At 41.1% G+C, this 25,541-nt stretch overlaps 3 protein-coding genes across 4 annotated transcripts in view; 2 read left to right on the forward strand and 1 right to left on the reverse strand.

The window, feature by feature from the left end:
- LOC125289084 (basement membrane-specific heparan sulfate proteoglycan core protein-like) overlaps window positions 1-25,541 on the reverse strand; it is a 947,802-nt gene that overhangs the window by 141,443 nt on the left and 780,818 nt on the right. The gene's annotated exons all lie outside the window — the stretch shown is intronic.
- On the forward strand, window positions 496-12,355 carry LOC125289239 (low affinity immunoglobulin gamma Fc region receptor II-c-like). The gene is made up of 10 exons (XM_048235987.1): window positions 496-716; window positions 1,672-1,875; window positions 5,851-5,979; window positions 6,103-6,381; window positions 6,867-7,112; window positions 7,409-7,528; window positions 7,671-7,695; window positions 9,335-9,453; window positions 9,538-9,600; window positions 12,047-12,355. Exons 1-10 carry the CDS (start codon window positions 704-706, stop codon window positions 12,124-12,126), a joined length of 1,278 nt encoding a protein of 425 aa, XP_048091944.1. The 5' UTR covers window positions 496-703; the 3' UTR covers window positions 12,127-12,355.
- On the forward strand, window positions 16,216-21,928 carry LOC125289227 (carcinoembryonic antigen-related cell adhesion molecule 5-like). Of its 2 annotated transcripts, none has more exons than XM_048235963.1 (11): window positions 16,216-16,267; window positions 16,391-16,426; window positions 16,694-16,972; window positions 17,306-17,608; window positions 17,711-17,992; window positions 18,426-18,671; window positions 18,763-18,891; window positions 20,948-20,975; window positions 21,141-21,241; window positions 21,341-21,394; window positions 21,490-21,928. In XM_048235963.1, the coding sequence occupies exons 1-11, from the start codon at window positions 16,234-16,236 to the stop codon at window positions 21,528-21,530; spliced, it is 1,533 nt and encodes a 510-aa protein (XP_048091920.1). In that variant the 5' UTR covers window positions 16,216-16,233; the 3' UTR covers window positions 21,531-21,928. The 2 variants fall into 2 exon arrangements, with proteins under 2 accessions (XP_048091920.1, XP_048091921.1); XM_048235964.1 differs by having other exon boundaries at window positions 20,951-20,975.

Genomic DNA, 25,541 nt, shown 5'->3' on the forward strand with positions numbered 1-25,541 from the left:
TGAGAGGCAAGACAAACACTAACAACAACAGTCAAGACTAAATACAACAGAACATGTGATAGTGAAATATGTGAGACAGCTTTGGGTTTCTAAAAGCCAGAATTTTAAATGATTTTTAAAATGAATGTATGAGGGACAGTCCCTTATTGTGGGGTGCAGGCTATTCTAATATTTATTTCCCTTTACTGACAAAACAGTTTGTCCAAATGTGGTGCGCCTAAAAGGTATTACACAGTCCCCTTTAGTAGGGGCCCTTGTTTAATACATAAACTGGACAAATCCTTCACCATTGTTATGCTATCTACCATAAGCTATCTTAAACCTAACATGCAAATGTTGGATAGTTAGATAGTGGTTATGATAACCGTGTTGTTGGATAGTACCAAAATATTCAACGCATCACATCGCTATTCAGATTTGGTTGCATTTTGTTTATTCTTCTCCTACAGCTCCCCCTACAGCCAGAGTGGTGGTGGTGTCACCCCAGAGTCCTTTTTACTCTGGAGAGTTAGTTACTCTGAGGTGTGACATAGCAAAGTACTCAGACTGGCAACAGTATTCCTGGTTCAGAGACAACAGACCAGTTCCAGACGGGAACAGGGAGACCATCACCATCACACTCCCACAAGAGGCTGGTCAGTACCAGTGCTCTGGACAGAGAGAGGACCGTCCCCAGACATCATCTACAAGTCAATCTACTGAAATGACATATCATGGTAAGTCAACATTGGAAATATTGAAATATTACTTGTGGACAAGTATGGTAATATGTCAGAGTCTTGAGTCATTGTGTTGTGTCTACATATAAGATCCCAATCTCCTGCCATTCTGCCCGAAGACACCTCACGAGAATCGTGAAACATTTCCTTGTCAGTAGATATAGCTCTATGGAGATAGTTTTTGTCTGTTATTAATCCTTCACCTCCACCTCCACAACAAAAGCATTTCATGTGTACAGGGGGAACAAGCCACGAAAAGTAAGCTTTTTATAACGGCAGAGTAAAATATAAATATATCGTAACTCTATGGGGAGCTCTACAGGCAGCAAAAATACCTGCACCTGTATAGTATACCTTTAAAATAATTTCTTCATTGAGATATGGTCTATATATTTAAATAAATAAAAATACTTTTTTTTATTTTAATCACACGTAGAAAAACCAAATCCAGTTCTTAGAGGACCTCCACAGACCTGGCTGACTGAAGGAGACTCAGTGACTCTGTGCTGTGAGGTTAGAGGCTCCACTACAGGCTGGAGATTCCACTGGTATAAGATTGCCCTCTACAGGCCTGAGTTGACATATATCACTCATGAAAACAGAGCATATTCAGTAGAGATGCTCTCAGACAGCATCAGAGGAGCTGGAGGCTCCTACACTCTCTATGGATATGGTTAGCTTTACAAAGCACCGTATTGTGTATTGTTTTGAATAGAATTGAGTGTCTACATGTACAATTTGGTGGTGCAATTTGAGCGTTGACAATTGTGATACAGGCCTGTATGCTTATACAATGTGTTATAGGCCCTTCTAGACGGGAAGGCCCTCCTATTTATTCCACATGCTGTTCCAAACCAGGAAGAGCTATGACACTCTTGACTTGGTCTAAAAGCATCACAAATCTGATAAAAATCACTTTTCATTCCTTTTTAAACTGGCATTGTCTTAACAGAAAAAACAAAGACAGTTCTTAGAGGACCTCCACAGACCTGGCTGACTGAAGGAGACTCAGTGACTCTGAGCTGTGAGGTCAAAGGCTCCACTACAGGCTGGAGATTCCACTGGTACAAGACTGCCTCCTACAGGCCTGAGTTGACATATATCATACATGAAAACAGAGGATATTCTATAGAGCTGGTGTCAGACAGCATCAGAGGTCAGATGTTTAGGTCTTTCACCTCCAGCTTCTCTGGTTGGACGTCCCAATACAAATCAACATTTTACATATCAGTTTCTCTCCCTGAGCTGTGAGGGGAGTGGGAACTCTACTGGATGGAGACTGAGATGGTTCTCGAGAATGACGGAGCGAGAATCGTGCCCCTTTAAATGGATCTCAGAGGCAGGATTCAGGTGCAGCATCAGATCAGCACTTCGATCACACAGTGGAGTGTACTGGTGTCAGTCTGAGTCTGGAGATCAGAGTAATCCTGTCAACATCACAATGCACGGTGAGTGTAATCAGACATGATTTATTTTTCTGCAAAATTTGTATGATTTTAATGATTCAGAAGATTTTCTTTTTTTTTCCTTTAAAGACAAAAAATGTCCTCAAAAATGTATAATGAAATGTGAATACTGTATACATTGGATTTGTATATTTATATAAGTAATTTGATTTAATGGTATTCCTTCTTAAGCTCTGTTGACATTGCCCATCATAAATTAAGCAGTGATGCAGTGATGATATTTAGTCATATTGCCTCATGTGATAATGTAACTAATAATGTAATGTCACTGTTCTGTACTATAAAGTTGGTCATGTGCTTCTAGATAGTCCTGGCTAGCACTAGCCCTGTTCCTTAGGCACTACAACAAGTACCACTCATTTTCTGAGGCCGGTGAGAAATTAAGCAATTGCTAAATGTGACAATGTGACAGTATGACAATGTCTTAAGACCCCATTGTGCTGTACAGATGGTATTGTGATTCTGGAGAGTCCTGCCCATCCTGTGGCTGAGGGAGATCCTCTGACTCTGCGCTGTAGATATCGCTACCAGCCATCAAACATCAGTGCTGACTTCTATAAAGATGGGACACTCCTGCAGACCTCCACCACAGGAGAGATGACCATCCCTGCAGTTTCAAAGTCACATGAAGGCCTCTATAAGTGCAGGAACCCAGAGAGAGGAGAGTCACCAGAGAGCTGGACCACAGTAAAGGGTAAAAATCAAATACCACAATGGGCTTTTCCTGTGGTTAATCAACACATGCATCTTCTACTGTAGACTGTATAGATTACCCTCGATCTCAGTTATAGTTTCATTATCTGTCAGTGCAGAGTTCACCTTTCAGAACATCCCTCAGGAATGGAATATTATAAATGAGATCTCACCTATATCTTCTAGATATTGCACTTAATTTCACATACGTGATTTACACTAAATTCTCCTATTTCTTGATTTAATCTACTGAGAAAGGGCTCTTGGATTGTTTGTATTGTTAAAGTATAATTTAAAATCAACATTTATTCTTGTGCTCTTTATTTGTCCTCAGAGGGATTTGGGATTTAGGAGGAAAGACATTTTTCCACTATGTGAACTAAATTGTCTCATTTTGCATGCCCTGATTGAAAATTCATTCAGTGATGACAATCATTTAGTAAAGGATGGTGAATGTGTTTTATTTAGTTCAAATTATTTAGAATGACACTCTCTTACTTGCTAAGAACACTGGCAAAATTAGTCAGGGGTGTGTTTTGGTTTTTAGTGGTTTTAGTACGGATATGGTTAGCTTTATAAAGCACCGTATTGTGTATTGTTTTGAATAGAATTGAGTGTCTACATGTAAAATTTGGTGGTGCAATTTGAGCGTTGACAATTGTGATACAGGCCTGTATGCTTATACAATGTGTTATAGGCCCTTCTAGACGGGAAGGCCCTCCTATTTATTCCACATGCTGTTCCAAACCAGGAAGAGCTATGACACTCTAGACTTGGTCTAAAAGCATCAGAAAAAACAACCTCTCTGGGTCTCAGGTAAGTTCAGTGGCTTTGTGGATGTGTTTGATCTGCTTTTGCTCTTTTTTCTGCACATGGTCTTGCAAAGAGTTTTGTCATATACCCTCTTATTGAATTATTTATTTGCAGGTCTTTCACCTCAAAGCTTCTCTGGTTGTACATCCCAAAGAAAATCAACATTTTACATATGAGTTTCTCTCTCTGAGCTGTGAGGGGAGCGGGAACTCAACTGGATGGACACTGAGATGGTTCTCAAATCGAATGGGCGTGAAATGTGTCCTACTGACTGGATCTCAGAAACTGGATTCAGCTGCAGCATCAGCTCAGCATCTCCATCAGACAGTGGAGTGTACTGGTGTCAGTCTGAGTGTGGAGAGCAGAGTAACCCCTGTCAACATCACAATGCACAGTGAGTACAATCAGATATGATTTAATTTTTTTCCAAAATGTTTATGATTTCAAACCTTTAGAACATTTCATTTTTTCCTCAAAAAGACAAAAATGTCCTCAAAATGTATACAATGAAATGTAGATACTGTATACATTGGATTTGTATATTTATTTAAAGTAATTTGTTTTAATGTTATTCCTTCTTAACTCTGTTGAAATTGCCCATCATTATTTAACAGTGATGCAGTGATGATATTTAGTCATATTGCCTCATGTGATAATGTAACTAATAATGTAATGTCACTGTTCTGTTCTATAAAAGTTGGTCATGTGCTTCTAGATAGTCCTGGCTAGCACTAGCCCTGTTCCTTAGGCACTACAACAAGTACCACTCATTTTTTCTGAACCGGTGAGAAATTAAGCAATTGCTAAATGTGACAATGTGACAGTATGACAATGTCCAAAGACCCCCATTGTGCTGTACAGATGGTATTGTGATTCTGGAGAGTCCTGTCCATCCCTGTGGCTGAGGGAGATCCTCTGACTCTGCGCTGTAGATATCGCTACCAGCCATCAAACATCAGTGCTGACTTCTATAAAGATGGGACACTCCTGCAGACCTCCACCACAGGAGAGATGACCATCCCTGCAGTTTCAAAGTCACATGAAGGCCTCTATAAGTGCAGGAACCCAGAGAGGAGAGTCACCAGAGAGCTGGACCCACAGTAAAGGGTAAAAATCAAATATACAATGGGCTTTTCCTGTGGTTAATCAGTTGTGCATCTTCTACTGTAGACTGTATAGATTACCCTCGATCTCAGTTATAGTTCATTATCTGTCAGTGCAGAGTTCACCTTTCAGAACATCCCTCAGGAATGGAATAGTAGAAATGAGATCTCACCTATATCTACTAGATATTGCACTTAATTTCCACATACGTGATTTACACTAAATTCTCCTATTTCTTGATTTAATCTACTGAAAGGGCTCTTGGTTGTTTTGTATTGTTAAGTATAATTTAAAATCAACATTTATTCTTGTGCTCTTTATTTGTCCTCAGAGGATTTGGGATTTAGGAGGAGGAAAGACATTTTCCACTATGTGAACTAAATTGTCTCATTTTGCATGCCCTGATTGAAAATTCATTCAGTATTGACAATCATTTAGTAAAGGGATGGTGAATGTGTTTTATTTAGTTCAAATTATTTAGAATGACACTCTCTTACTTGCTAAGAACACTTTGGCAAAATTAGTCAGGGGGTGTGTTTTGGTTTTAGTGGTTTTAATACCCAGGATATGGTTAGCTTTACAAAGCACCCATTATTGTGTATTGTTTTGAATAGAATTGAGTGTCTACATGTAAAATTTGGTGGTGCAATTTGGCGTTGACAATTGTGATACAGGCCTGTATGCTTATACAATGTGTTATAGGCCCTTCTAGGCGGGAAGGCCCTCCTATTTTATTCCACATGCTGTTCCAAACCAGGAAGAGCTATGACACTCTAGACTTTGGTCTAAAGCATCACAAATCTGATAAAATCACTTTTCATTCCTTTTTAAACTGGCATTGTCTTAACAGAAAAAACAAAGACAGTTCTTAGAGGACCTCCACAGACCTGGCTGACTGAAGGAGACTCAGTGACTCTGAGCTGTGAGGTCAAAGGCTCCACTACAGGCTGGAGATTCCACTGGTACAAGACTGCCTCCTACAGGCCTGAGTTGACATATATCATACATGAAAACAGAGGATATTCTATAGAGGCTGGTGTCAGACAGCATCAGAGGAGCTGGAGGCTCCTACACTCTCAGCCCTGCTGCTCTTAGACACACAGGGGTTTATGTGTGCAGAGCAGAGAGAGGAGAGCCAGCCTATCACACAGAGTTCAGCCAACTTCAGCCTCTCTGGGTCACAGGTGAGTTAACTCTTTACAGTGGCTTTGTGGATGTGTTTTGATCTCGGAGCTCAGCTCTTACTCTGCACATGGTCTTGCAAAGAGTTTTTGACACATACCTCTTATTGAACTATTTATTTGCAGGTCTTTCGCCTCAAGCGTCTCTGGTTGTACATCCCAAAGAAAATCAACATTTTACTCATGAGTCTCTCTCTCTGAGCTGTGAGGGGAGCGGGAACTCAACTGGATGGACACTGAGATGGCTCTCAAATCGAATGTTGCGTGAAATGTGTCCTACTGACTGGAGATCAGAAACTGGATTCAGCTGCAGCATCAGCTCAGCATCTCCATCAGACAGTGGAGTGTACTGGTGTCAGTCTGAGTGTGGAGAGCAGAGTAACCCTGTCAACATCACCGTGCACAGTGAGTACAATCAGATATGATTTAATTGGTTTCCAAAATGTTTATGATTTCAAACCTTTAGAACACATTAGGCCCTCAAAAAATATATAACAATTTCAATATTGTATACATTGGTATTGTATGTATGTGAAAGTCATTTAATGGTAATGATGTTGATAGTTTACCTTCCTATGTTTTGTACACATTGCCTCCTGTAACTTGTTGTAAAAATGTAATCTGTTATTTTACTGTTGTGTACTATGAAGCTGGTTATGTGATACTGGATAGTATAAATAATTGGATCTTGTATGCCACTATTGTGCTTCTTGTTGGTGGTCAAGTGCTGCTAGAGTCCTGGCTAGCCCTTGTTAGTGCTGTTCCTTAGGCACTACCCCACCAATGATTGCTGATTACTGAACCAATGATAATAGAAGTGAATACTAAATTTCCTTTATATATGTGCTCTACAATGTGACAAGGTCTTGTGTCACCATTGTGCTGTACAGATGGTGATGTGATCCTAGAGAGTCCTGTCCATCCTGTGACTGAGGGAGATCCTCTGACCCTGCGCTGTAGATATCGCTACCAGCCATCAAACATCAGTGCTGACTTCTATAAAGATGGGACACTCCTGCAGACCTCCACCACAGGAGAGATGACCATCCCTGCAGTCTCAAAGTCACATGAAGGCCTCTATAAGTGCAGGAACCCAGAGAGAGGAGAGTCACCAGAGAGTTGGGTCACAGTAAAGGGTAAATCTCAAATACCTACAGAAGCAAAAATAAATGCCAAAAACTCACAATTCACCAGAAATTGTATCTCACTTGCAGAGGTATAAAAGTCCAGTTTCATAAAGTAAAAGCCTTGCCACATTTTTGTTCCAACCATTTATTTAATCAGCTGATTTTAATTATCACAACTCTTAAGCCAGGTAGATCAGCTAATTAGTGAAATCACCTGTGTTAAGCACACAGGTAGAATCAATACATGGCAGGACCGTTACTTTCCGAAGCCGGATTTTTACATCTCTGCTCACTTGTCCTAACAGTGTCGGCTCCACATTCTGGATTATTTTTGCTGGTAATTGTGGGCCTAGTTGTTGGACTGGTGATCATCTTTGGCTTCATAATAATACTGCTTCTGATCCATCGCTTCAAAAAGCCAAATGGTAAGAGCACTTTAAACACCCAGCCGCTGCAGTAAAAGAAAGCCAAGCTAAAGTGTCCATCTCTAAGTGAGGTGAAATATTTTATTTAAGTAAAACTGAGCTCAAAGTTTATGTTGGTCGCTGGTTTCATGTCTCTCTGCAGGTATGGGTACACAAACAACACAATCGTAAGTGAACATTCCCTATGGCCATTTCTGAGATAGACAGGGTCGTTGCCAGGGTTTTCAAAAACTGAGAAAATTAATTAATTTTGAGAAAAATAAAATTAATTTAGAAAAAAATAACAAATAAAATGATGACTTCTGGTGAGTTTTCTGGAAAGAAATGGACAGATTGAGACTTCAGATTCAGTTATCCGTCCCTGATAATGGAGGATGTGAACTGTTTAACTGTAACCAATAGGACTTAGTCTACTATAGGCTAGCTATAGACCCATATAAATTAATTACAGTGTGTGTGTGTCTGTGTCTGTGTCTGTGTCTGTGTCTGTGTCTGTGTCTGTGTGTACACTTCTTCAATTGCACTATACTGGTCATTTTGTTACTTCAAAGCTTACTGGTAACTTTTTCAATTGGACCATATTGGTAGCCTAATTCCGCAGCCTCAAACTCTGCTATTTCCACGTTACTGTGCTCTCCTTTTTGAGAAATCAGATTGCAGCTGCAACTATGTGTCACGTGATGCTGCGTCTGCAGTGATATTTGTCTTGCCTATTTTCACTTAATAGATGAAACGAAACCTGAGCAAAAAGAAATACAGAGGACATGAACTCGATGTCCTCAATAGTAGATACGGGCATGGAGACAGATAATATAATATATTTGACATATGGTTTGACATCAGTGTCAAAACTAGAGAAAGACTGGCAACTGAAATGGGCCCATGAAATCAGTGTACTAATGTACTGGTCAAAAGTTTGTGGTCACTTAGAAATTTCCATGCTATTCCATTATAGACAGAATACCAGCTGTGATCGGTTACATTGTTTTTTTAATCAAGGCAGCAGTTTTCAGATTACATTATGCTTACATAATTGCAAAATTGTTCTTGACTGTTGTAGAAAGAAATGGCTGATCTTCAATGCAATACCTACAATGTCCATTACCAGCAATCATTCATCTAATGTTCAAAAGGCTTATTCAGTTTACTAATCTGATATCATTTTAAAAGGCTAACTGAGAAAACATTGGAGAACCCTTTTGCAATTATGTAAGCACATAATGTAATCTGAAAACTGTTCTGATTAAAGAAACAACACAGCTGGTATTCTGGAGTGGAATGGAAATGTCTAAGTGACCCCAAGCTTTTGACCGGTAGTGTACATGCTCATCAAAGTGTTTTAGATCAAATCATTAATATAAGATCGATAAATCATATTTCTCTTTCAGCCAACCTGACTTTGTTCCTCTTTGTCCGCCATATATGTTTTCTAGAGAATTATTTCATAGTGTGCAGCCTGGTTACAAAACCAGGAGAGTATATGGTAGAGTATTTGCTGACAGAAACCAAGTGCCCACCCCCAAGCATCCAGATGTCAAAAGCTGGGGCACACAATTGTCATTCACATAGAAAAAGAACCTGAGGTAATCCACTTTGCTTGCAAGGAAAATTATCAAATTGATTGAAAAGAAAATAATAAAATGGCAGACAGTTTGATCATGCACATGGTTATTACGTGCATGAAATGTTAAAATTCACAGATTCATATTTTACATCTTTCAGTTCTGACATTGATATAGCACCATACAAACCTATCCATTTCAATTAAATACAAGTTTTTTTAATTGTGTTCATGAACTTTTACAGATCTGTGTCACCCTCTAGTGGTCAAAAGCAGGAAAGTACCATACATGGATCTACCCAGGATCAGAGTCAGCCTACAGGAAGTGATGGGGCCCAGTCAGAGGGTATACTACTGCAAGCAGGTCAGGCATCTGAAATACCTTTAAGGTCAGATAAATATGATCACTTGTTTCACAAGTACTAGTCTGACAAATCTATCTTTGTAGGCATTACAGATGATGTCTATGAGACCATCTCAACACAACACCCTCTGCAACATGCCTCTGCAAGTAAGTTGTTGTGAAATACTTCCTAATGTGCCTGATATTAGACAATTAGAATGTGCTTGATACCTTTTCTGCTCTTCGCCCTACCACTACCCCTCAATTTTGCATCCCTACATGGGGCGTCCAAATTCTGTTTTAGGCTAGAAGGATTTTAAAAAGTGTTAAGGGGCAATTCCATGGAAAATTACGTTTTTTTGTAACATCCATATAACGCCAATAAAATGTGATGGTATGGTATGATGTGAATGATTACATGAAATTTCAGCATTTGCTATTTTTGGCTGAAGAATGTACATGAGAAAAAATGCACAAACAATGAATGTTATCATTCACATCATTCAAATGCCAAGGCATTTCACTGGCGTTATGGATGTGACAAAAAGGTCAATTTTCCGTGGAATGTCCCTAAGACTACAAGACCCTTCAAATTAAGATTTCAGTGTGCACACTTCAAATGGAGGATTATGAGAAATGTCTGGTAGTAGCCTGGGTGTTCCCATGCTGCCTTGCGCGCGATTTGATTCATGCTGCTAAGGCAGCCTGGAGACCATGGAGCAAATTTCCGCCTGAGATAGGGAACCAATCACAGAACAGGGGGGAAAGCAAGACGATGATGAGCTATGCACAGATGCATTTTGATAGACATCCATTGGCACCCAATAAACGGATCTGGGCATTTTTTTCAAATACGAGAAAATGAACGTTTGGTTTCCAGACCACGTCTCATTGAGAAGTGGTGGCGCTAGCCAGGCTAGTCTGGTAGCATCCTTCAATTTCATTCGAAAATTTCCCTCGGGATCTATCTATCTATAGGCCTGAAACGGGTAAATAGTAGGATTGCATGTCTGCGCTCTCTACATTATACAGGTAACATGCTATTAATCAACTGGCTTCAGACTGTAGTCTCTCAATATATTGTGTACTTCACATGGAGCTATATTGAGCATATACAACTCAGTGGATGTGTGTCACCTTAGAAACAATGGTACGTTCAAGAAAACTCATATAGTCCCATGACTTTGCATTTCATGGTGATCAGGGGCGCCTGCAGGAATTAATGCTATGGTACTGTAACAGGGTAATACTTTGGAAGGGCCAAGGGGCCAATCACAGTAGCCTGACTACGCCACCCTGAGGCCTAGTGCATCAGGAATCTTTAAGAGATCATTACCTCTAAGCCGAGACGACGCTCTTTCAGGTTCAAGTAATTACACCATGGAGACATGATTCCAGGAAAACAAAGGATTTATTAATACACAAGCGGGTGGGGATCTGAGGGTGGCAACTATGGACGTCCACACAAATATTTTACATGCAAGCATTAAGAAAAGCTCACCTATTACACAGCAAAGGCACACTGCAAAGCGATAAGCAATACACAACACCACCGCGTATGCTCAGAGTAGCCCCCTCAGAGCCACCTCCCTACTAAATAAACATAAAAGTTACAAACAGAAGGACAAGACAGGCAACACAAAAACCAAACATAAAATAACCAAAGCAAAACCAAGACAAGACAGCAAGCGACCCATGTTCCCCATCAGCATGACTGTGCTGCCTAAAAAGAACAGAACACAGAAGATTAAACAAAGAACACACCACAATATACATAACATAAAACCACAAATGTCTATGGGGAGACAGCATACCTGACGGTAGCACAGACAGGGGCTACACCAGTGGAGTCTACATTGCTACTGGCTGCTGCCCCTCTTAAGAAGGACTCCAGTGGTGCCAGATTGATCAAATGCCTATGCCCCGCCCCCTTCATTAGCACTTCCAGGTGCTATGGGGAAATAGCAGGCAGAGAAGGTCTACCTGCTACAGTACGCACATCCATTTGTTCTAGCGTAACGTGACGTCTGGCTTTAGTGCAGTCTAACGTTCTGACAAGCACACCAATTGCCTACCTTGTTCTTGCCCATCTGGAATAACTCTTAGCTTTGCTGCCTCCATCCTTTCTGTTTTCGTTGTTTAAACTTGTGATATCCATGATGAGTATTGAGTTAGTGAATTAGCTCAACATTGTGTGCTGATAACCATACTGTAGATAGCCGAGTAAAAGAAAACAACAAGTAGCCTATTGCGTGTCTGCGTGCGTATTCTCTCTCCTGCTCAAACAAAATGCGTGCACGTTAACACGTTTTGATAACGTGTTCACTTACTTTACGTAATACAAAATGGTAAATAGCCTAATGGCATGCAGCTAAAGGGATACTGTGCATAGTTGGGAAGGTATGGTAGGCCAATTTGGTGTGAATACACACACACACAAGGGAAATTTTCTGTTGTTGAGTAGCTTGATTGACAGTGCGTACGGACATACACCTGCAGGCGCGCCTGATGGTGATTATAGGTTGTGCTAATGAAGACTCACTGGCTTATTCAGGATAATGACAAAAAGAAACAATTGGATGTAAAAATAAAACCTTCTCCTTCCCATGTCTAGGTAATGAAGAAGAATGCAATGACATGCGTCTCAAAACCATGGAGTACAAGTACGAGTGGAACTCCTCAGACAGATTTTGACTGGAGTCTGACAAAGAATATACATTTAAATACCCAAACAAATGCTGAGACATACCGAATGAATTCGTATGTATCCCCCAAATGATAAGTTTTTACATACTGTATATGTCCGATGGTTTTGGTTATTGATTGCTGGCAACTTCTCGATCATATAAATGTTTCGATGTGTTTCAGCTTAGCCTAGGGCTTACTGGTGTTGATTTGCCATTTTTGCATTTGATATGCATGTCCCTGTGGCTGTGAAGTACTGACATTTAACCATCAACTAGATTGTACAATTCTGATTAAAAATATCCACACACTATTGTTCTTGTCTTGTATTTTATTTCACTGGCCAGCAGAGGGCAGTAGACTAAATGCTGAGAATACAATGCATCTACAGTATGCAATGTATTCTCATACAATGCACCTATCACATTTAAAGCATATGACCAGTACGGTAATGATGGTATCCACACAAATCCTCTTCTAGTTCTAAAGCATTCAAACTAAAATCCAAAAAATTCAAGTTAATACAAGTGTGAGTTTGTGAGTGGGAAAACGTGAGTGGTTACGACTTAGTGTAGGTGTTTTACAGCAGAGGGTGTGATAGAGGAAATAAGGCATCAAATGTACAATATGCGCAGGCAGCTTCACACATAAACACAAGACATGTCACATCCTGTTTGTTTCAATGAGCTCTTGTGCTGGACATCTGCAGGTCAGGATGGTACGTATTGCAAGAACAAAATTGCTGCAGATCATGCATTAGAGTTATTCTATCTAGTCTTACATAAAAATAGCAAATGTTGCAATTCAATGTATCCCAGTGAAATCTCGTATGCTGGGAATAACTGCTGGGTCATTCCACGTCAGTTCAACCAGGGCCCACGGACATAGGTCTCAAAAAATTCTGAAGAAATTACCAGGTGTACCTATGTTACCCAGGAGACACACTGTAAAATTACTCTTATGTAAGATCAATACTTTCCAAGATACAGCCAGTTTTACAGGGGAGGGGGGGGTGTCGATTTTGTTCGACCTCTTTTTTTTTGTCAAAGTTCACAAAGCCCACAGTGCAAGAACTAAACCATGTAGGAGGCTCAAATTTTGCATGCTGGTACATAAATAGGAATAGTATGTTTGGTCTGGATAATCCTGCATGGTCATAGCTGTCGCTCAAAGTTGATACAAATTGTATTGGCGTTTTTGGCTAGGCTCTGTTTAAGCCTTCAGAAGACATATTTGTACTCAACATAGGCTCTTGATTTATTTTTCCTTACTGAGATAAGTAGAAACACTCTCACAAAAGCAATGAACAGAAAATAAATCCTTCAGGGTCTGAACAGCAGACCTCACAAGTCTGAAAAATCATTTTGGTTATCATTTTCAGAGCACCCAAACACCTTGTGGGAATATACACAGAATTTTTTTTTTAAATATGTTTTCTTTATTCTCCATGATCCCTTCTTTTTGAAAACACCAATTTGACTTGTCTTATGCAAATCTTTCTTTTTTATTTTCCACCCTGAACATGGGCAAAATGCCCCATTGACATCAATATGTTTTTTATATAGAGTCACCACACTGCCACCTGTGGTTGTATAGAGTAACCTGTGGCTGTGATGCATCTCAAACACCGACCCCTTGGCCAAATCCGGCCAGCGTCCTGCCCAATTCGCCCGCTGACGTTATGACAACATAATAATGTAATCCGACCCTTGAGGCTATTAATTCGAACAAACAATCGATACTGATTAAAATAGGCGATAGATCCAGGTACGGTGATAAATCTCATTTGTAGGCCTACTCTGCTCCACTATGTGCAAGACATCCAGAGCTTGATTCAAACCCAAAATCGCTGCTGTAAAAGTTTTCAGGAAATACTTGTATTACTTGAGAAACACAAAGGCGTGCATTTGTAATGGCGCGGAAGCAATGCATGCCATAGTGTTGCAGAAATCGAAGCAGAGATTAAGCAGAAATAGGCCTACACCAAATGTTGAAAAACGTTCCGTGTGATGAAGTTTTAGGTAAAGCTTTGTTATTCACCTATTCTAATTCTGAAGGAGAATATCCTTTTGGAGATTATGATCGATCGTCTATGACAGTGATAGTCATGAATTGCGTCTGTGAATGGAGGTCGCGTGTATACAGCGGTGTCCACTAAGCATACCATGCTTGTTTTGACCCTCTGCCCAACATAGCTTGAGGTTGCAGTGGTAATCGTGATGATAGTGTCCGTAATTGATGTGGTACAGACAGCAGGGGCTAGTAGAAATAGGGCTCTAAAGAACTACAAAGTCACCCGCAATATGATGATGAACTTCTGGGTACTGCAGATTACCCGCGACAGGAACTGTTTGACCAGAATACTTTATTGTAGGCCTATATTGTAGTAATCTATTACTAAACCACAACATCTTAGGTGTTGGTATACATCTTAGGTGTTTTCCTGTTAATTTGTTATGTGGGTAATATGAAAAAAGGAAAGTAAACCTGCTTAAATATGTTCATCCAGTATTTAGTGAAAGGTGCATAATATGTGGTGCTTGTCATCCAGTGACAAATTAGATGGGTAAATGTACCCCCTTCATAGACTTTTGTTTTACTCAAAGATTTTTACATTTACAGTAGGACTTTATCTCTGACCACTTTCAAGCAATGGCCTTTTTACATTTTTATATAAAAATCCAATGGTGTTGCTTTCTTAACCCTAATGCCTAGTTTGCCAGGTTTAAAAAAGTTATGAGAGGAAATATTTTTATTTGGTGTGAAACACACACACATACCTGTTTTTATGTTTTTCATTTATTTTATAATTTGTATTAATATTTATTTTATCATTATTTTATTTATAAGCTAAGGTTGCTAGCACAGGTGTCTAAAACTAGATAAAAACACTTGCACTTTCTGTTTGCAGTTTTGTGTGGTATTTGAAAAAAAAGAACATTGCATTTTCAGAAATAGCCGGCCCTCCAATCAGATGACGTTGGCAGAATTGGCCCCCAGCTCATTTGAGTTTGAGACCCCTGGTTTAGTTCTTGCGCTGTGGACTTGTGAACTTTGACAAAAAAAAGAGGCCGAACAAAATCGACACCCCCCTCCCCCTGTAAAACTGGCTGTATCTTGGAAAGTATTGATCTTACATAATAGTAATTTTACAGTGTGTCTCCTGAGTAACATAGGTACACCTGGTAATTTTTTCAGAATTTTTTGAGACCTAAGTGCGTGGGCCCTGGTTGAATAGACGTGGAATGACCCTGCTCTTAGATCTAAGGATGGCTGCAAGATAATAATAATAATAAAGAGGAATCAAATCTCACAGCCCATACTTCTGATTAATATCTCCTTCTTTAAGGATTCGGCACGATTTCCAGGATATTTCTTTGAGGAAATGTGTGAAACCCCCTGTGATTATCTTTCAGCGCGATAAACTTTTCTAAAGGTAGTTCCAAGAAGAAGTGTTTCTTGCGGTCATAATGATGACATACTGTATCCTCTCCCTACTGCAATCTCTCAAAAACACTCCCACTGTCCAGAGAAGTGTTATGTTTTATTGCAGTCAACCTACTATCAGAAAGAGGCGTTTCCACACATACGTTTTTTAAACATAGAGGCCGATAAGATCAGCCACTGTGATCACTGTGCCATGAAACGGCAATAGTTGGATTGAGCTACAGTGTAATGTTTGGCTATAGTAGTTAACTTTGAATGTGATAGTCATCTGCTCAGTGACTGTGTACTTATCTACCATATAACATTATTAGTGATGAGTTGATTGGGTTGAATTGATAGTGATTGTTGATTAAAAACAACAACAGACAACAAAAACAACAAACAAAGATACACTTTGAAGATCATGTGACTGGACATAGAGGCACGGAAGAGAGGTGTGAGATGAAAACAGGACTACAGTATCTGGATGCCATCCTGCATTCAACGGAATGGGCAGCTTGATGAGAACACTGAGACAACAGAGAACAAATTATATTACTACACTGGTGGCACACACATCTATTGCAGCCACATGCCATAAATAGCCCACAACTCAGAGAACAGAGGAAGTCACATACACACACGGACATAAACGCAGGCCCACACAGAGACACAGACACAGGGGATAACATGGGAGCCAGTAAAGTGATTCTGCTGATGATCTGTAAGTGAAACACATGTCTGTCTATCTATCTATCTATCTATCTGTCTTATCTATCTATCTGTCTGTCTGTTTCTCTTTCTCTCTAGCTGTCTTTCTCTCTCACACAATCTCTCTCTCTCTCAGCTCTGATTCCATGCGTCACCACCGAGGAAACAGAAGGTGAGATGATAATACAGTGCTATGAGGGCTTTGTTTTTCGGTGATACACTACCCCTTTATTTACCATTCAGGCTGTTGAATTGTTTTCATTTACATTATACCACGGATCATAGAAGTTAGAAGTGTAGGTCAACAGAATAAAACAGATAACTCAGTTAGCATGTTTGGGATTATTTATGACACACAGTTAAATATTGCTATACGAAAAATGCAGCATTTCATTTTCTATTAAAATAATATTTACTCAGAGAATGTTGTTTTGTGCAGAGTCTCCTAAAGCTATTGTGTCTCGGCTGTCTAACTGGACAGATGCCTTCAGTGGAGAGACAGTCACTCTTAGATGTGGCATAGATGGGGGAGAGCCCTCAGACTGGCTATACAGCTTTTATAAGAATGGGAAGGAGCGAAAGCATGTGAGTTCTGGGCCAGAATTCCAAATCAAATGGGCTCATGAGTCACACAGTGGTGACTACAGCTGCAGAGCAACACGCAACGGAGACTCACAGACATCGGAGATCAGTGAAGCCATCATCATTACAGTTTCTGGTGAGTGAATGAAAGAGTAGCCTAATGTTAAACAATGATTCTGTGAAAGCCAAATACCATTGATGCACAATATGAAGTCTCTGAAATTGCCGATGTGCACCTGATTTTGCACAGTGTAACTAATTGCGCTATCTAACTAATATTTTGCGGGGAGGACCATCATCTTTTTTGTCAGTTTTAGACGGGTTGAATGGGCTCTGTTGGTAGCCGGTACATTGCAATTTGACACAAAGGGGAATCTATATTGTGTTCCTTTGAGAAAACTAGTATTTGCATTATAGAGTTGAAGCAATCGACAATCATCCTTTTATTTCAATTAAATGTTACAAACAGGAATACCAAAGCCAGTTGTTAGAGGTCCTCCACAGACCTGGCTGACCGAAGGAGACTCAGTGACTCTGAGCTGTGAAGTTAGAGGCTCCACTACAGGCTGGAGATTCCACTGGTTCAAGACTGTTTTCACTGTTCAGACCAGCGCTGGGTGGTCACAAATCTCAGACAGAAGAGGAGCTGGAGCCAATTACACTCTCAGCCCTGTTGCTCTTAAACAAACTGGGGTTTATGCATGCAGGGCAGAGAGAGGAGAGCCACCCTATCACACAGGGTTCAGCCAACCTCAGCCTCTCTGGGTCACAGGTGAGTAACCTCTTAACTGCTCCTAATGTGTTTCAAAATGGACACTGTTTTGAACAGGGTCTCTCAGACCGTGTCATATGCCATTTTCTCTCTTTGTTTTAGGCCTTTCTTCTTTAGCATCTGTGGTTGTCAGTACCAATAAAACACAACATTTCACATCTGAGTCTCTTTCCCTCGGCTGTGAGGAGCAGAGCGGGAGTTTTATTAGATGGAGATTGAGATGGTCCTCGGGTAAGATGGAGCGTGATGTGTGTCCCTTTGACTGGACTAAGACAGGATCCAAATGCCACATCAGCTCAGCAACTCAGACAGACAGTGGAGTTTACTGGTGTCAGTCTGCATCTGGAGAGCAGAGTAATCCTGTCAACATCACTGTACTGACAGGTGAGTAAATCTTCAGAAGACCCTGTAGGAAAACAGGGAAAAAAGTGGAGGTAGCCTATCCTCCAAACGAAACTCTATTTGGAGTTTCTTTGGTAATACTGTAGGTAGAGGTGAGCTACCTCTCTGGTCTGTTTGTCCTTGGTATTGTACATTGTTTTGGACAAAAGTGTCTAGCTAATAAATGTAATAAATGTGTTATCTCTGACAGTACCTTTAAGTATCTTGCTCAGGGGCACAGTGGGAACCTACAACTTCCTGGCTATACCACAGGTGTTACACCACCGCTGCCCACCACCACTCATTCGCTGAACCAATGAGAACCAAACGCTGAACCAATGAGAACTGGAACATAAATACTAAATACTAAAATATTGCTGGCATTTCCTATCGGTATTGTCAAATTTGACAATGTAGTATATCCCATTGTGCACAGATGGTGATGCAATCCTGGAGAGTCCTGTCCATCCTGTGACTGAGGGAGATCCTCTGACTCTGCGCTGTAGATATCGCTACCAGCCATCAAACATCAGTGCTGACTTCTATAAAGATGGGACACTCCTGCAGACCTCCACCACAGGAGAGATGACCATCCCTGCAGTTTCAAAGTCACATGAAGGCCTCTATAAGTGCAGCAACCCAGAGAGAGGAGAGTCACCTGTGAGCTGGATCACAGTAAAGGGTAAAACCAATAACTCAAATAATCACATTAATGACCAAAAGTAATAAATACAACATATTCACAACCAATTGAAATGTCATTTGTGTCTCAGTCCTAATTGTGCCAGCTCCATATTCTGGATCCTCTCTGCTGGTTCCAATAGGCGGGGTTGTTGGACTGGTGATCATGGTTGTCCTCATCATAATTCTGTTCCTGCTGTATCGTTTCAAAAAGCTGAAAGGTAGGTGCTCTTCAACCATTCAGTTGCTCCATTAAGTAAGCCAAACTGAAGTGTTCATCTCTAGAAAAAGTGACCCTCCACGTCCACAGCGAAACCAGACGTATGGGTCACATTAGGTTAAGTGGTTTTATGAAAGACCATAAAATCTTTCAAACAACGCCTATACCAACTATTGACCAACATACTGCTGAGATAAAGGTCATTCAAAGTGTACTGCTTGTACATGTCACAGAAAGTCAGAAATATGTCTGTAAACTTTTGTTTGGGCTCTGCTATACCAAGGCTGTGTGTCAAATCACTTACGTTAACGATCAGGAACTTCATGTCTGCTGCCATTATGTACTCTTAACAAGTTCCAACAGAAATTTTAGTGTTGCTAATCCCTTACCAAAAAAAAGTATCTTTAAAGTTTATTTTATCACGTAAACTGAAGTGCAGTTGAAGTATAATTCCCAAGTTTATGTTTATGTATGTGTAGGTAGTAAAAGTATTAGTAGAAATGTGGTAAACTTGTACATGTACTATGTTTATACTTCTTCGGACAAAATGTGGCCCACTTTCAGTTTATAATAGTAAACACGTAAGTACTGAGATCTATACTGTAAGTAAACTAGTGAAGATTCTAGTTATATACTTCTAGTTTACCTTTTAGCTCAGTATTATAGTATACTTTAAGTACTTTTAAGGTGTAAAAGTACATTTTTAGATGCACTACAAGTATAAGTAAGTATAAGTATATATACTCTTTTGATCCCGTGAGGGAAATTTGGTCTTTGCATTTATCCCAATCCGTGAATTAGTGAAACACACTCAGCACACAGTGAAGTGAAGCACATACTAATCCCGGCACAGTGAGCTGCCTGCAACAACAGCGGCGCTCGGGGAGCAGTAAGGGGTTAGGTGCCTTGCTCAAGGGCACTTCAGCCGTGCCTACTGGTCGGGGTTCAAACCGGCAACCCTCCGGTTACAAGTCCGAAGCGCTAACCCTATACTGTAGGTGCGTGCATTGTTTACCAACACACTGTATTTATATGGCTTGTTTATATACTGCATTCATATTACACACACGCGCCAATAGTCTACTATGCAAGGCACCAACTGGCACATCAGGAGGATTTTTGAGGTTACTTGCTTTGTCAGGAGGAGCTGGGCTTGAACCTGCAACCTTCCGGTTTCTGGACAATTCCTTCCCCCTGAGCTACTGCCACCCAGTGTTGACAAGTATTCCTAACCCAATTTTTTCATGTTTATGATAGTATACTTAAAGTATACTTTCACTAAAAATATAAGTTTACCAGAAGAGTAATATTAGAATCAGCTAAGTGAATAAAATTAATTGAAATGAGAATCTGTCATGCATCGTCTCAAAGATCAGAATCTGGCTACAAGTACAAGTAAATATACTTCTTTTCCATCGGTATGAGTAAATTTCAGTATAAGTACCAAGTACAGGCTAGATATATTTAAATCTTTATGTTAAATTACTACGCTTACTACGAAGTATACTTAATGTCTCTCTGATCAGTACACAAAAAGTTAGCTATACGTATGATTAGTTCAAAATAAGTAGACCAACAGTACACTTCTATAAACTTCTTTTTTTACACGTCCATTAACTTCTAAGGAATAGTTGGGATTATTAAATTTAATTGCTAGGCTTCCAAAGCATATGTTTATCTAACACAATGAATATCTCCCATTAGCTCTCAACTTGCTGTGTTTGTATTTGTAAGATAAAATAGAACAATCTAATCTGTGTGAAACTCAATGAACATACAGGTAACATTAAAATACTGAAAGGTGACAGGTAACATGACTATATAGTTTCAAAAACATTTTAAAAGGTATAAGGTATGGCTTCTGCAACACTAATGCATAACATGAGTAAATATTTTGTTGTGAAATTATGCTAAAAATAATTTTTATTATGCTAAAAACATTCTCATATATCTCATAACAGCAACTTGTGACTTCTGACTGGTTTTGCTGTGGAGTGTCACAAATGTTGCTGTCCAGACAAAACTGAGCTCAAATGTCAACCTTTGTTCTTTCTCAGCAGGTCTGGGTATACAGACAACACCACCGTAAGTGTGCATCTCCAAAAGTGTTTGTATCCATTGCTAAGACGTTTGACATAAGTGAAGTTAAGTGATCCGGCAGAAACATTGAACAAACAGATTACTTTCAGCTGGAAAGAAGATTTGATTTGCATTCATGAAGTTTCATTGCAGATATCTGTCTTTCTCTAGTGGTCAACAGCGGGAATGCACCAATCACAGATCAAACCAGGACCAGAGTCAGCCTGGAGAAAGTGATGGGGCTCAGTCAGAATATATGCCATTGCAAAGAGGTCAGTCAGCCCTTGAGGATAGAAATATTATCAAATTTATGATAGAATTTAATAATTATATATATAATTATATATATAATTATAATCTTGTCTCTTTAGGTACCACGGATGTCTATGACACCATTAAAGCAGATTACATGCCTCTACAACCAAGTAAGTTTGTCATTATGAATGGTCTCAGATGATGTATGATATTCTCTAACATTTCGTACAAATATGTTATAAATTATGTAATTTTTAAATTACAGGAAATACAAACATATATGAAACTTTGAAAATTGCACACTAACAGTGGATGATGAGATACCATTCGCTATGCATAATATCTCAATATCACACAATGGCAATATGTTTAAACATGTTTTTTTTTTTTTTAATGCTGAATTTTTACATTTGACATGTTTCTGATGTGTACTGTAGATAGATTATTAATTGTTAGCATAGCATACTTATTGTTTCTTTCTTATTCCAGTTGTTTTGATGTGTATCAGCTTGGCCAAAAGTGTACCCTGCATGGTGCAAATTTGCCTTTGTTACATTTGAGATGCAGGCTTTTTGACTAAACTGGTGACTAAAATGGTGAACTCCATATAGTTAATGTTACATTTTGACCATTTAGATCCTCTTTAATATATCAACCAGATTGTGTCTTTGACCAAGTATGATCAGTTCAAAAATATGTGTGCTCTCATTTTTAGCAGTGTTTTACAGAGTACCATTTGTATGACTAAAAAATAAAATACAAAAATAATCTCTACACCATGTTTTGTTTGATTTCTTAAACACACAGTGACACACAGGACACAGTGAACCATCACTGCAAAAATGAAGGGCATGACACCAGTCACACAACATACAGTAGAACCTTCAACCAAAAGTCTCCAGAAGATTAAACTGAAATCTGAAGTACTCACTCTCCACGTTTTTTAAGTTCTATTAGTGGTGGACTTTCCAGCGTTCATGGGCCCGAATATGAAAGGACGGAAACAGGCATGATATATGTTACACGTTGCTCTGGTTAAAATTGTCTGCTAAATATCAGTCAACTTTAACTCCAACTTCAACATTGCGGTGGTTTAAACTTGTGTGAAGTTTGACAGTGGAAGCTTTGATTCAAAATAGCAGTGGCGTACAGTAGTTAGACCTGAGACACAGTTGAGGGCTCATGTGACTGTAGCCTGCTAAAAACATAAGAGAGGTGTTATAACACTGCCCACTTTATTGAAGGTGAAAGTGTTGTCATAAAAAATAGAGACATCAAAACCTCTATATACGTATATGCGTTAATTTATAGCAAGAGCTCAAGAGAGAAAATGTTTTGCACAAAACATCTATTATGGTGCAACAGTGCAACAACACTTCTGTGAGATGAAGAGACAACATTTCAGAAACAGGAAATAGTTTAGACTCATAGAGAGGACAACATGGGACCGCCAAGTAAACTTGTTCTGCTGCTCTAAGTCTGACAAGCATAACTTTATTTCAAGTATGTGTACAGTATATGTACATTTAGTTCATATAGATTGTTTGTGTATGTCAATATAGCCTACTGTATGTTTTTGTTTGAGCGCGTTGTCCTGACGAATTGTAAAATCCACTGTTGAGATGGCTGTCATGACTTCACGACCGGTGTAGATGCCATCAATTGAATCTCTTACTAACTGAAATACTCATGTGTGAGTCTGCATCATATGTCTCTACAGTTTGCTTGTCATTAGAATTGTAACATATTGTGATACTCCGGACACTCTTGTCACATTCGAGGGAAACTTCCCGTACTTTGTTGAAGTCAAGTAAACTCTGTATAACAAAGCGAGTTGCTGTTTTAGCCACAACTCACGCATGCAACAAGGCATTCACAACCAACTCTCTCGAACCCCCACACCACACCGCACGCACACACTCTAAACTCCATCCCCAATTCCCCTAAAAGGCACACGACAATTTAAGAACTGACCAGTAACAGAACACAATTATCACACAAAACTCGCAGGTTATCACACTGCTCCCCCCTTTATGAAGCCCCTCGCCCTCGAGGGGTCATGCAAAAGTCATTGAACCGTGGCGGTCTCCGCTGCTGTCTCCGTGGCCTGCTTGGGTCTGGTCCCAGTCTGCCTTGCGGTGATACAGGGGGTTGAGCGGGGAACGCCGAGTGGGTGTCAGGGACACTAAGGCTGGGGGACATCAGGGAAGGGGAGGCCGAGATATTTGAATCTGCAGAGGGCCCGGGATTTGTCCGTGAATTAGGCCCCAGCTCAAACGATGGGACAGCATTCCCTCTGTATGGTGCTAATCTGTCCCGGTGGAGAACTACTCTCCTACCCCTAGGGGGAACCTGTACCCTATAGACCACCTCGCCCACACGCTCGATGACCCTACAAGGGCCATCCCAGTGGCAGTCCAGTTTGGGGCACCGTCCCTTTTTCCGTTTAGGAGTATAAACCCAGACCAACTCCCCGGCCTGGAAGTCTCTGCCCTTACTCCTCACATCATAGTTCCGTTTTTGTCTCATGCCGGCCTTCTCCAGCTGGTCCCTGGCAAAGGCATGGGCCTTTTCTAAGCGATCCTGAAGTTTCCGAGCATACTCCGGCCCCGGTGGATGTTCAGCGTCCGGTGGCCTACCAAATGCCAGCTCTGCAGGCGTCCGAATCTCTCTGGCTAGCATTAGTAGAGCAGGGGTGCAGTTGGTGGAGCTTTGGACAGCAGAGCGATATGCCATTAGAACAAACGGGATGTGTCTGTCCCAGTCGCGCTGGTGGTCTGCTGTGAGCATGGCTAGCTGCTGTTGCATAGTTAAATTGAACCGCTCTACTAGGCCATCACTTTGTGGATGCAATGGTGTTGTGCGTGTTTTCTGCATGCCTAAACGCTCACACAGGGCAGCAAAAACTTTGGATTCAAAATTGCGACCCTGGTCGCTGTGGATGACCTCTGCTGTTCCAAACCTGCTGAACATGCTCTCTATCAGTGCCTCTGCCACTGTTTCGGCCTCCTGGTCCGGTAGAGCATAGGCTTCCGGCCATTTCGTAAAGTAGTCCATCGCACACAGCACATATTTGTTTCCTCTGTCTGATTCAGGAAATGGGCCCATTATGTCCACACCTACCCTCTCCATCGGTGCCCCTGATGTTTGTTGTTGAAGGGGGGCATGGGATTGGTCCAGGGGTCCTTTGTGTGCTGCACATGCATCACAGCGTCGACAAAAATCTTCAACATCCCGACGGTGCTGACCCCAATAGAACCCCTGGCGTAGCCGATGAAGAGTTTTAGAGCTCCCGAAGTGACCAGAGCCAGAACATCCATGGCAGCTTCTCTGAGGTCTTTTGGCACCACAACTTGCCACCTCTCCTCTCCAGTGGCTGGCTCCTTCCACGCACGCTGCAGCACCCCATCAGACAGGCGTAGCACATTGAATTTACTCCACAGACTCTTTGTGGCCACCGACAGTCCTGACACAGCCTCCCAGGGTGGTCTGTGCCCGCTGAGGACCCACTGACGCACTGGCCTCAGGTCTCCATCCTCCTCCTGATGGGCGGCCCACTCAGCAGCATCCACCACCTGCAGCGCACAGCATGTCGGCTCAGCAGCAGTCTCCTCGCCTCGTAGCTCTCCCTCTCTGGCGTCCTTTCTGTCGCAGTAGCTACAGCCATCCACAGCACATGGGCGCCTGGACAAGGCATCCGCATTAGCGTGCTGAGCCCCAGGCCTGTGCACCACAGTGAAGTGGAAAGACTGTAGCTCCTCAAGCCAGCGCGCTACCTGGCCCTCTGGTTCACGGAAGGACATCAGCCATTGGAGTGCAGCATGATCCGTTCTGACGGTGAAGGGCACGCCACACAAGTAATACCTGAAGTGTCGAGCAGCCGTCACAACGGCTAGCAGCTCACGCATCGTCACGCAGTAACGCCGCTCACTCTTATTGAAGATGCGGCTGAAGTACGCCACCACTCGTTCTCCTTCAGGCCCTGTTTGGGACAGCACAGCGCCCATGCCAACGTTGCTGGCATCTGTATCCAACAGAAAAGGTAAAGCTGGGTCTGGGGGGGTGAGGACTGGGGCATTTGTGAGGGCCTGTTGCAGAGTGCTAAATGCCTCCTGGCAGTCAGCAGACCATGTGAACGGCTGATTTCTCTGAAGCAGGTGGAAAAGAGGTGCGCCGATGCAGGAAAACCCCTTTACAAACCTCCGATAGTAAGAGGCTAGTCCTAAGAAACTTTTGAGCTGTCTCTGGTTATTAGGGGTCGGCCAGTCTCTAATAACACAGCCTTTCTCTTCAAGTGTGCTAATGCCCTCACTGCTC

Source organism: Alosa alosa, chromosome 24 (genome assembly GCF_017589495.1).
Source record: "Alosa alosa isolate M-15738 ecotype Scorff River chromosome 24, AALO_Geno_1.1, whole genome shotgun sequence".
Taxonomy (NCBI): Eukaryota; Metazoa; Chordata; class Actinopteri; order Clupeiformes; family Clupeidae; genus Alosa; species Alosa alosa.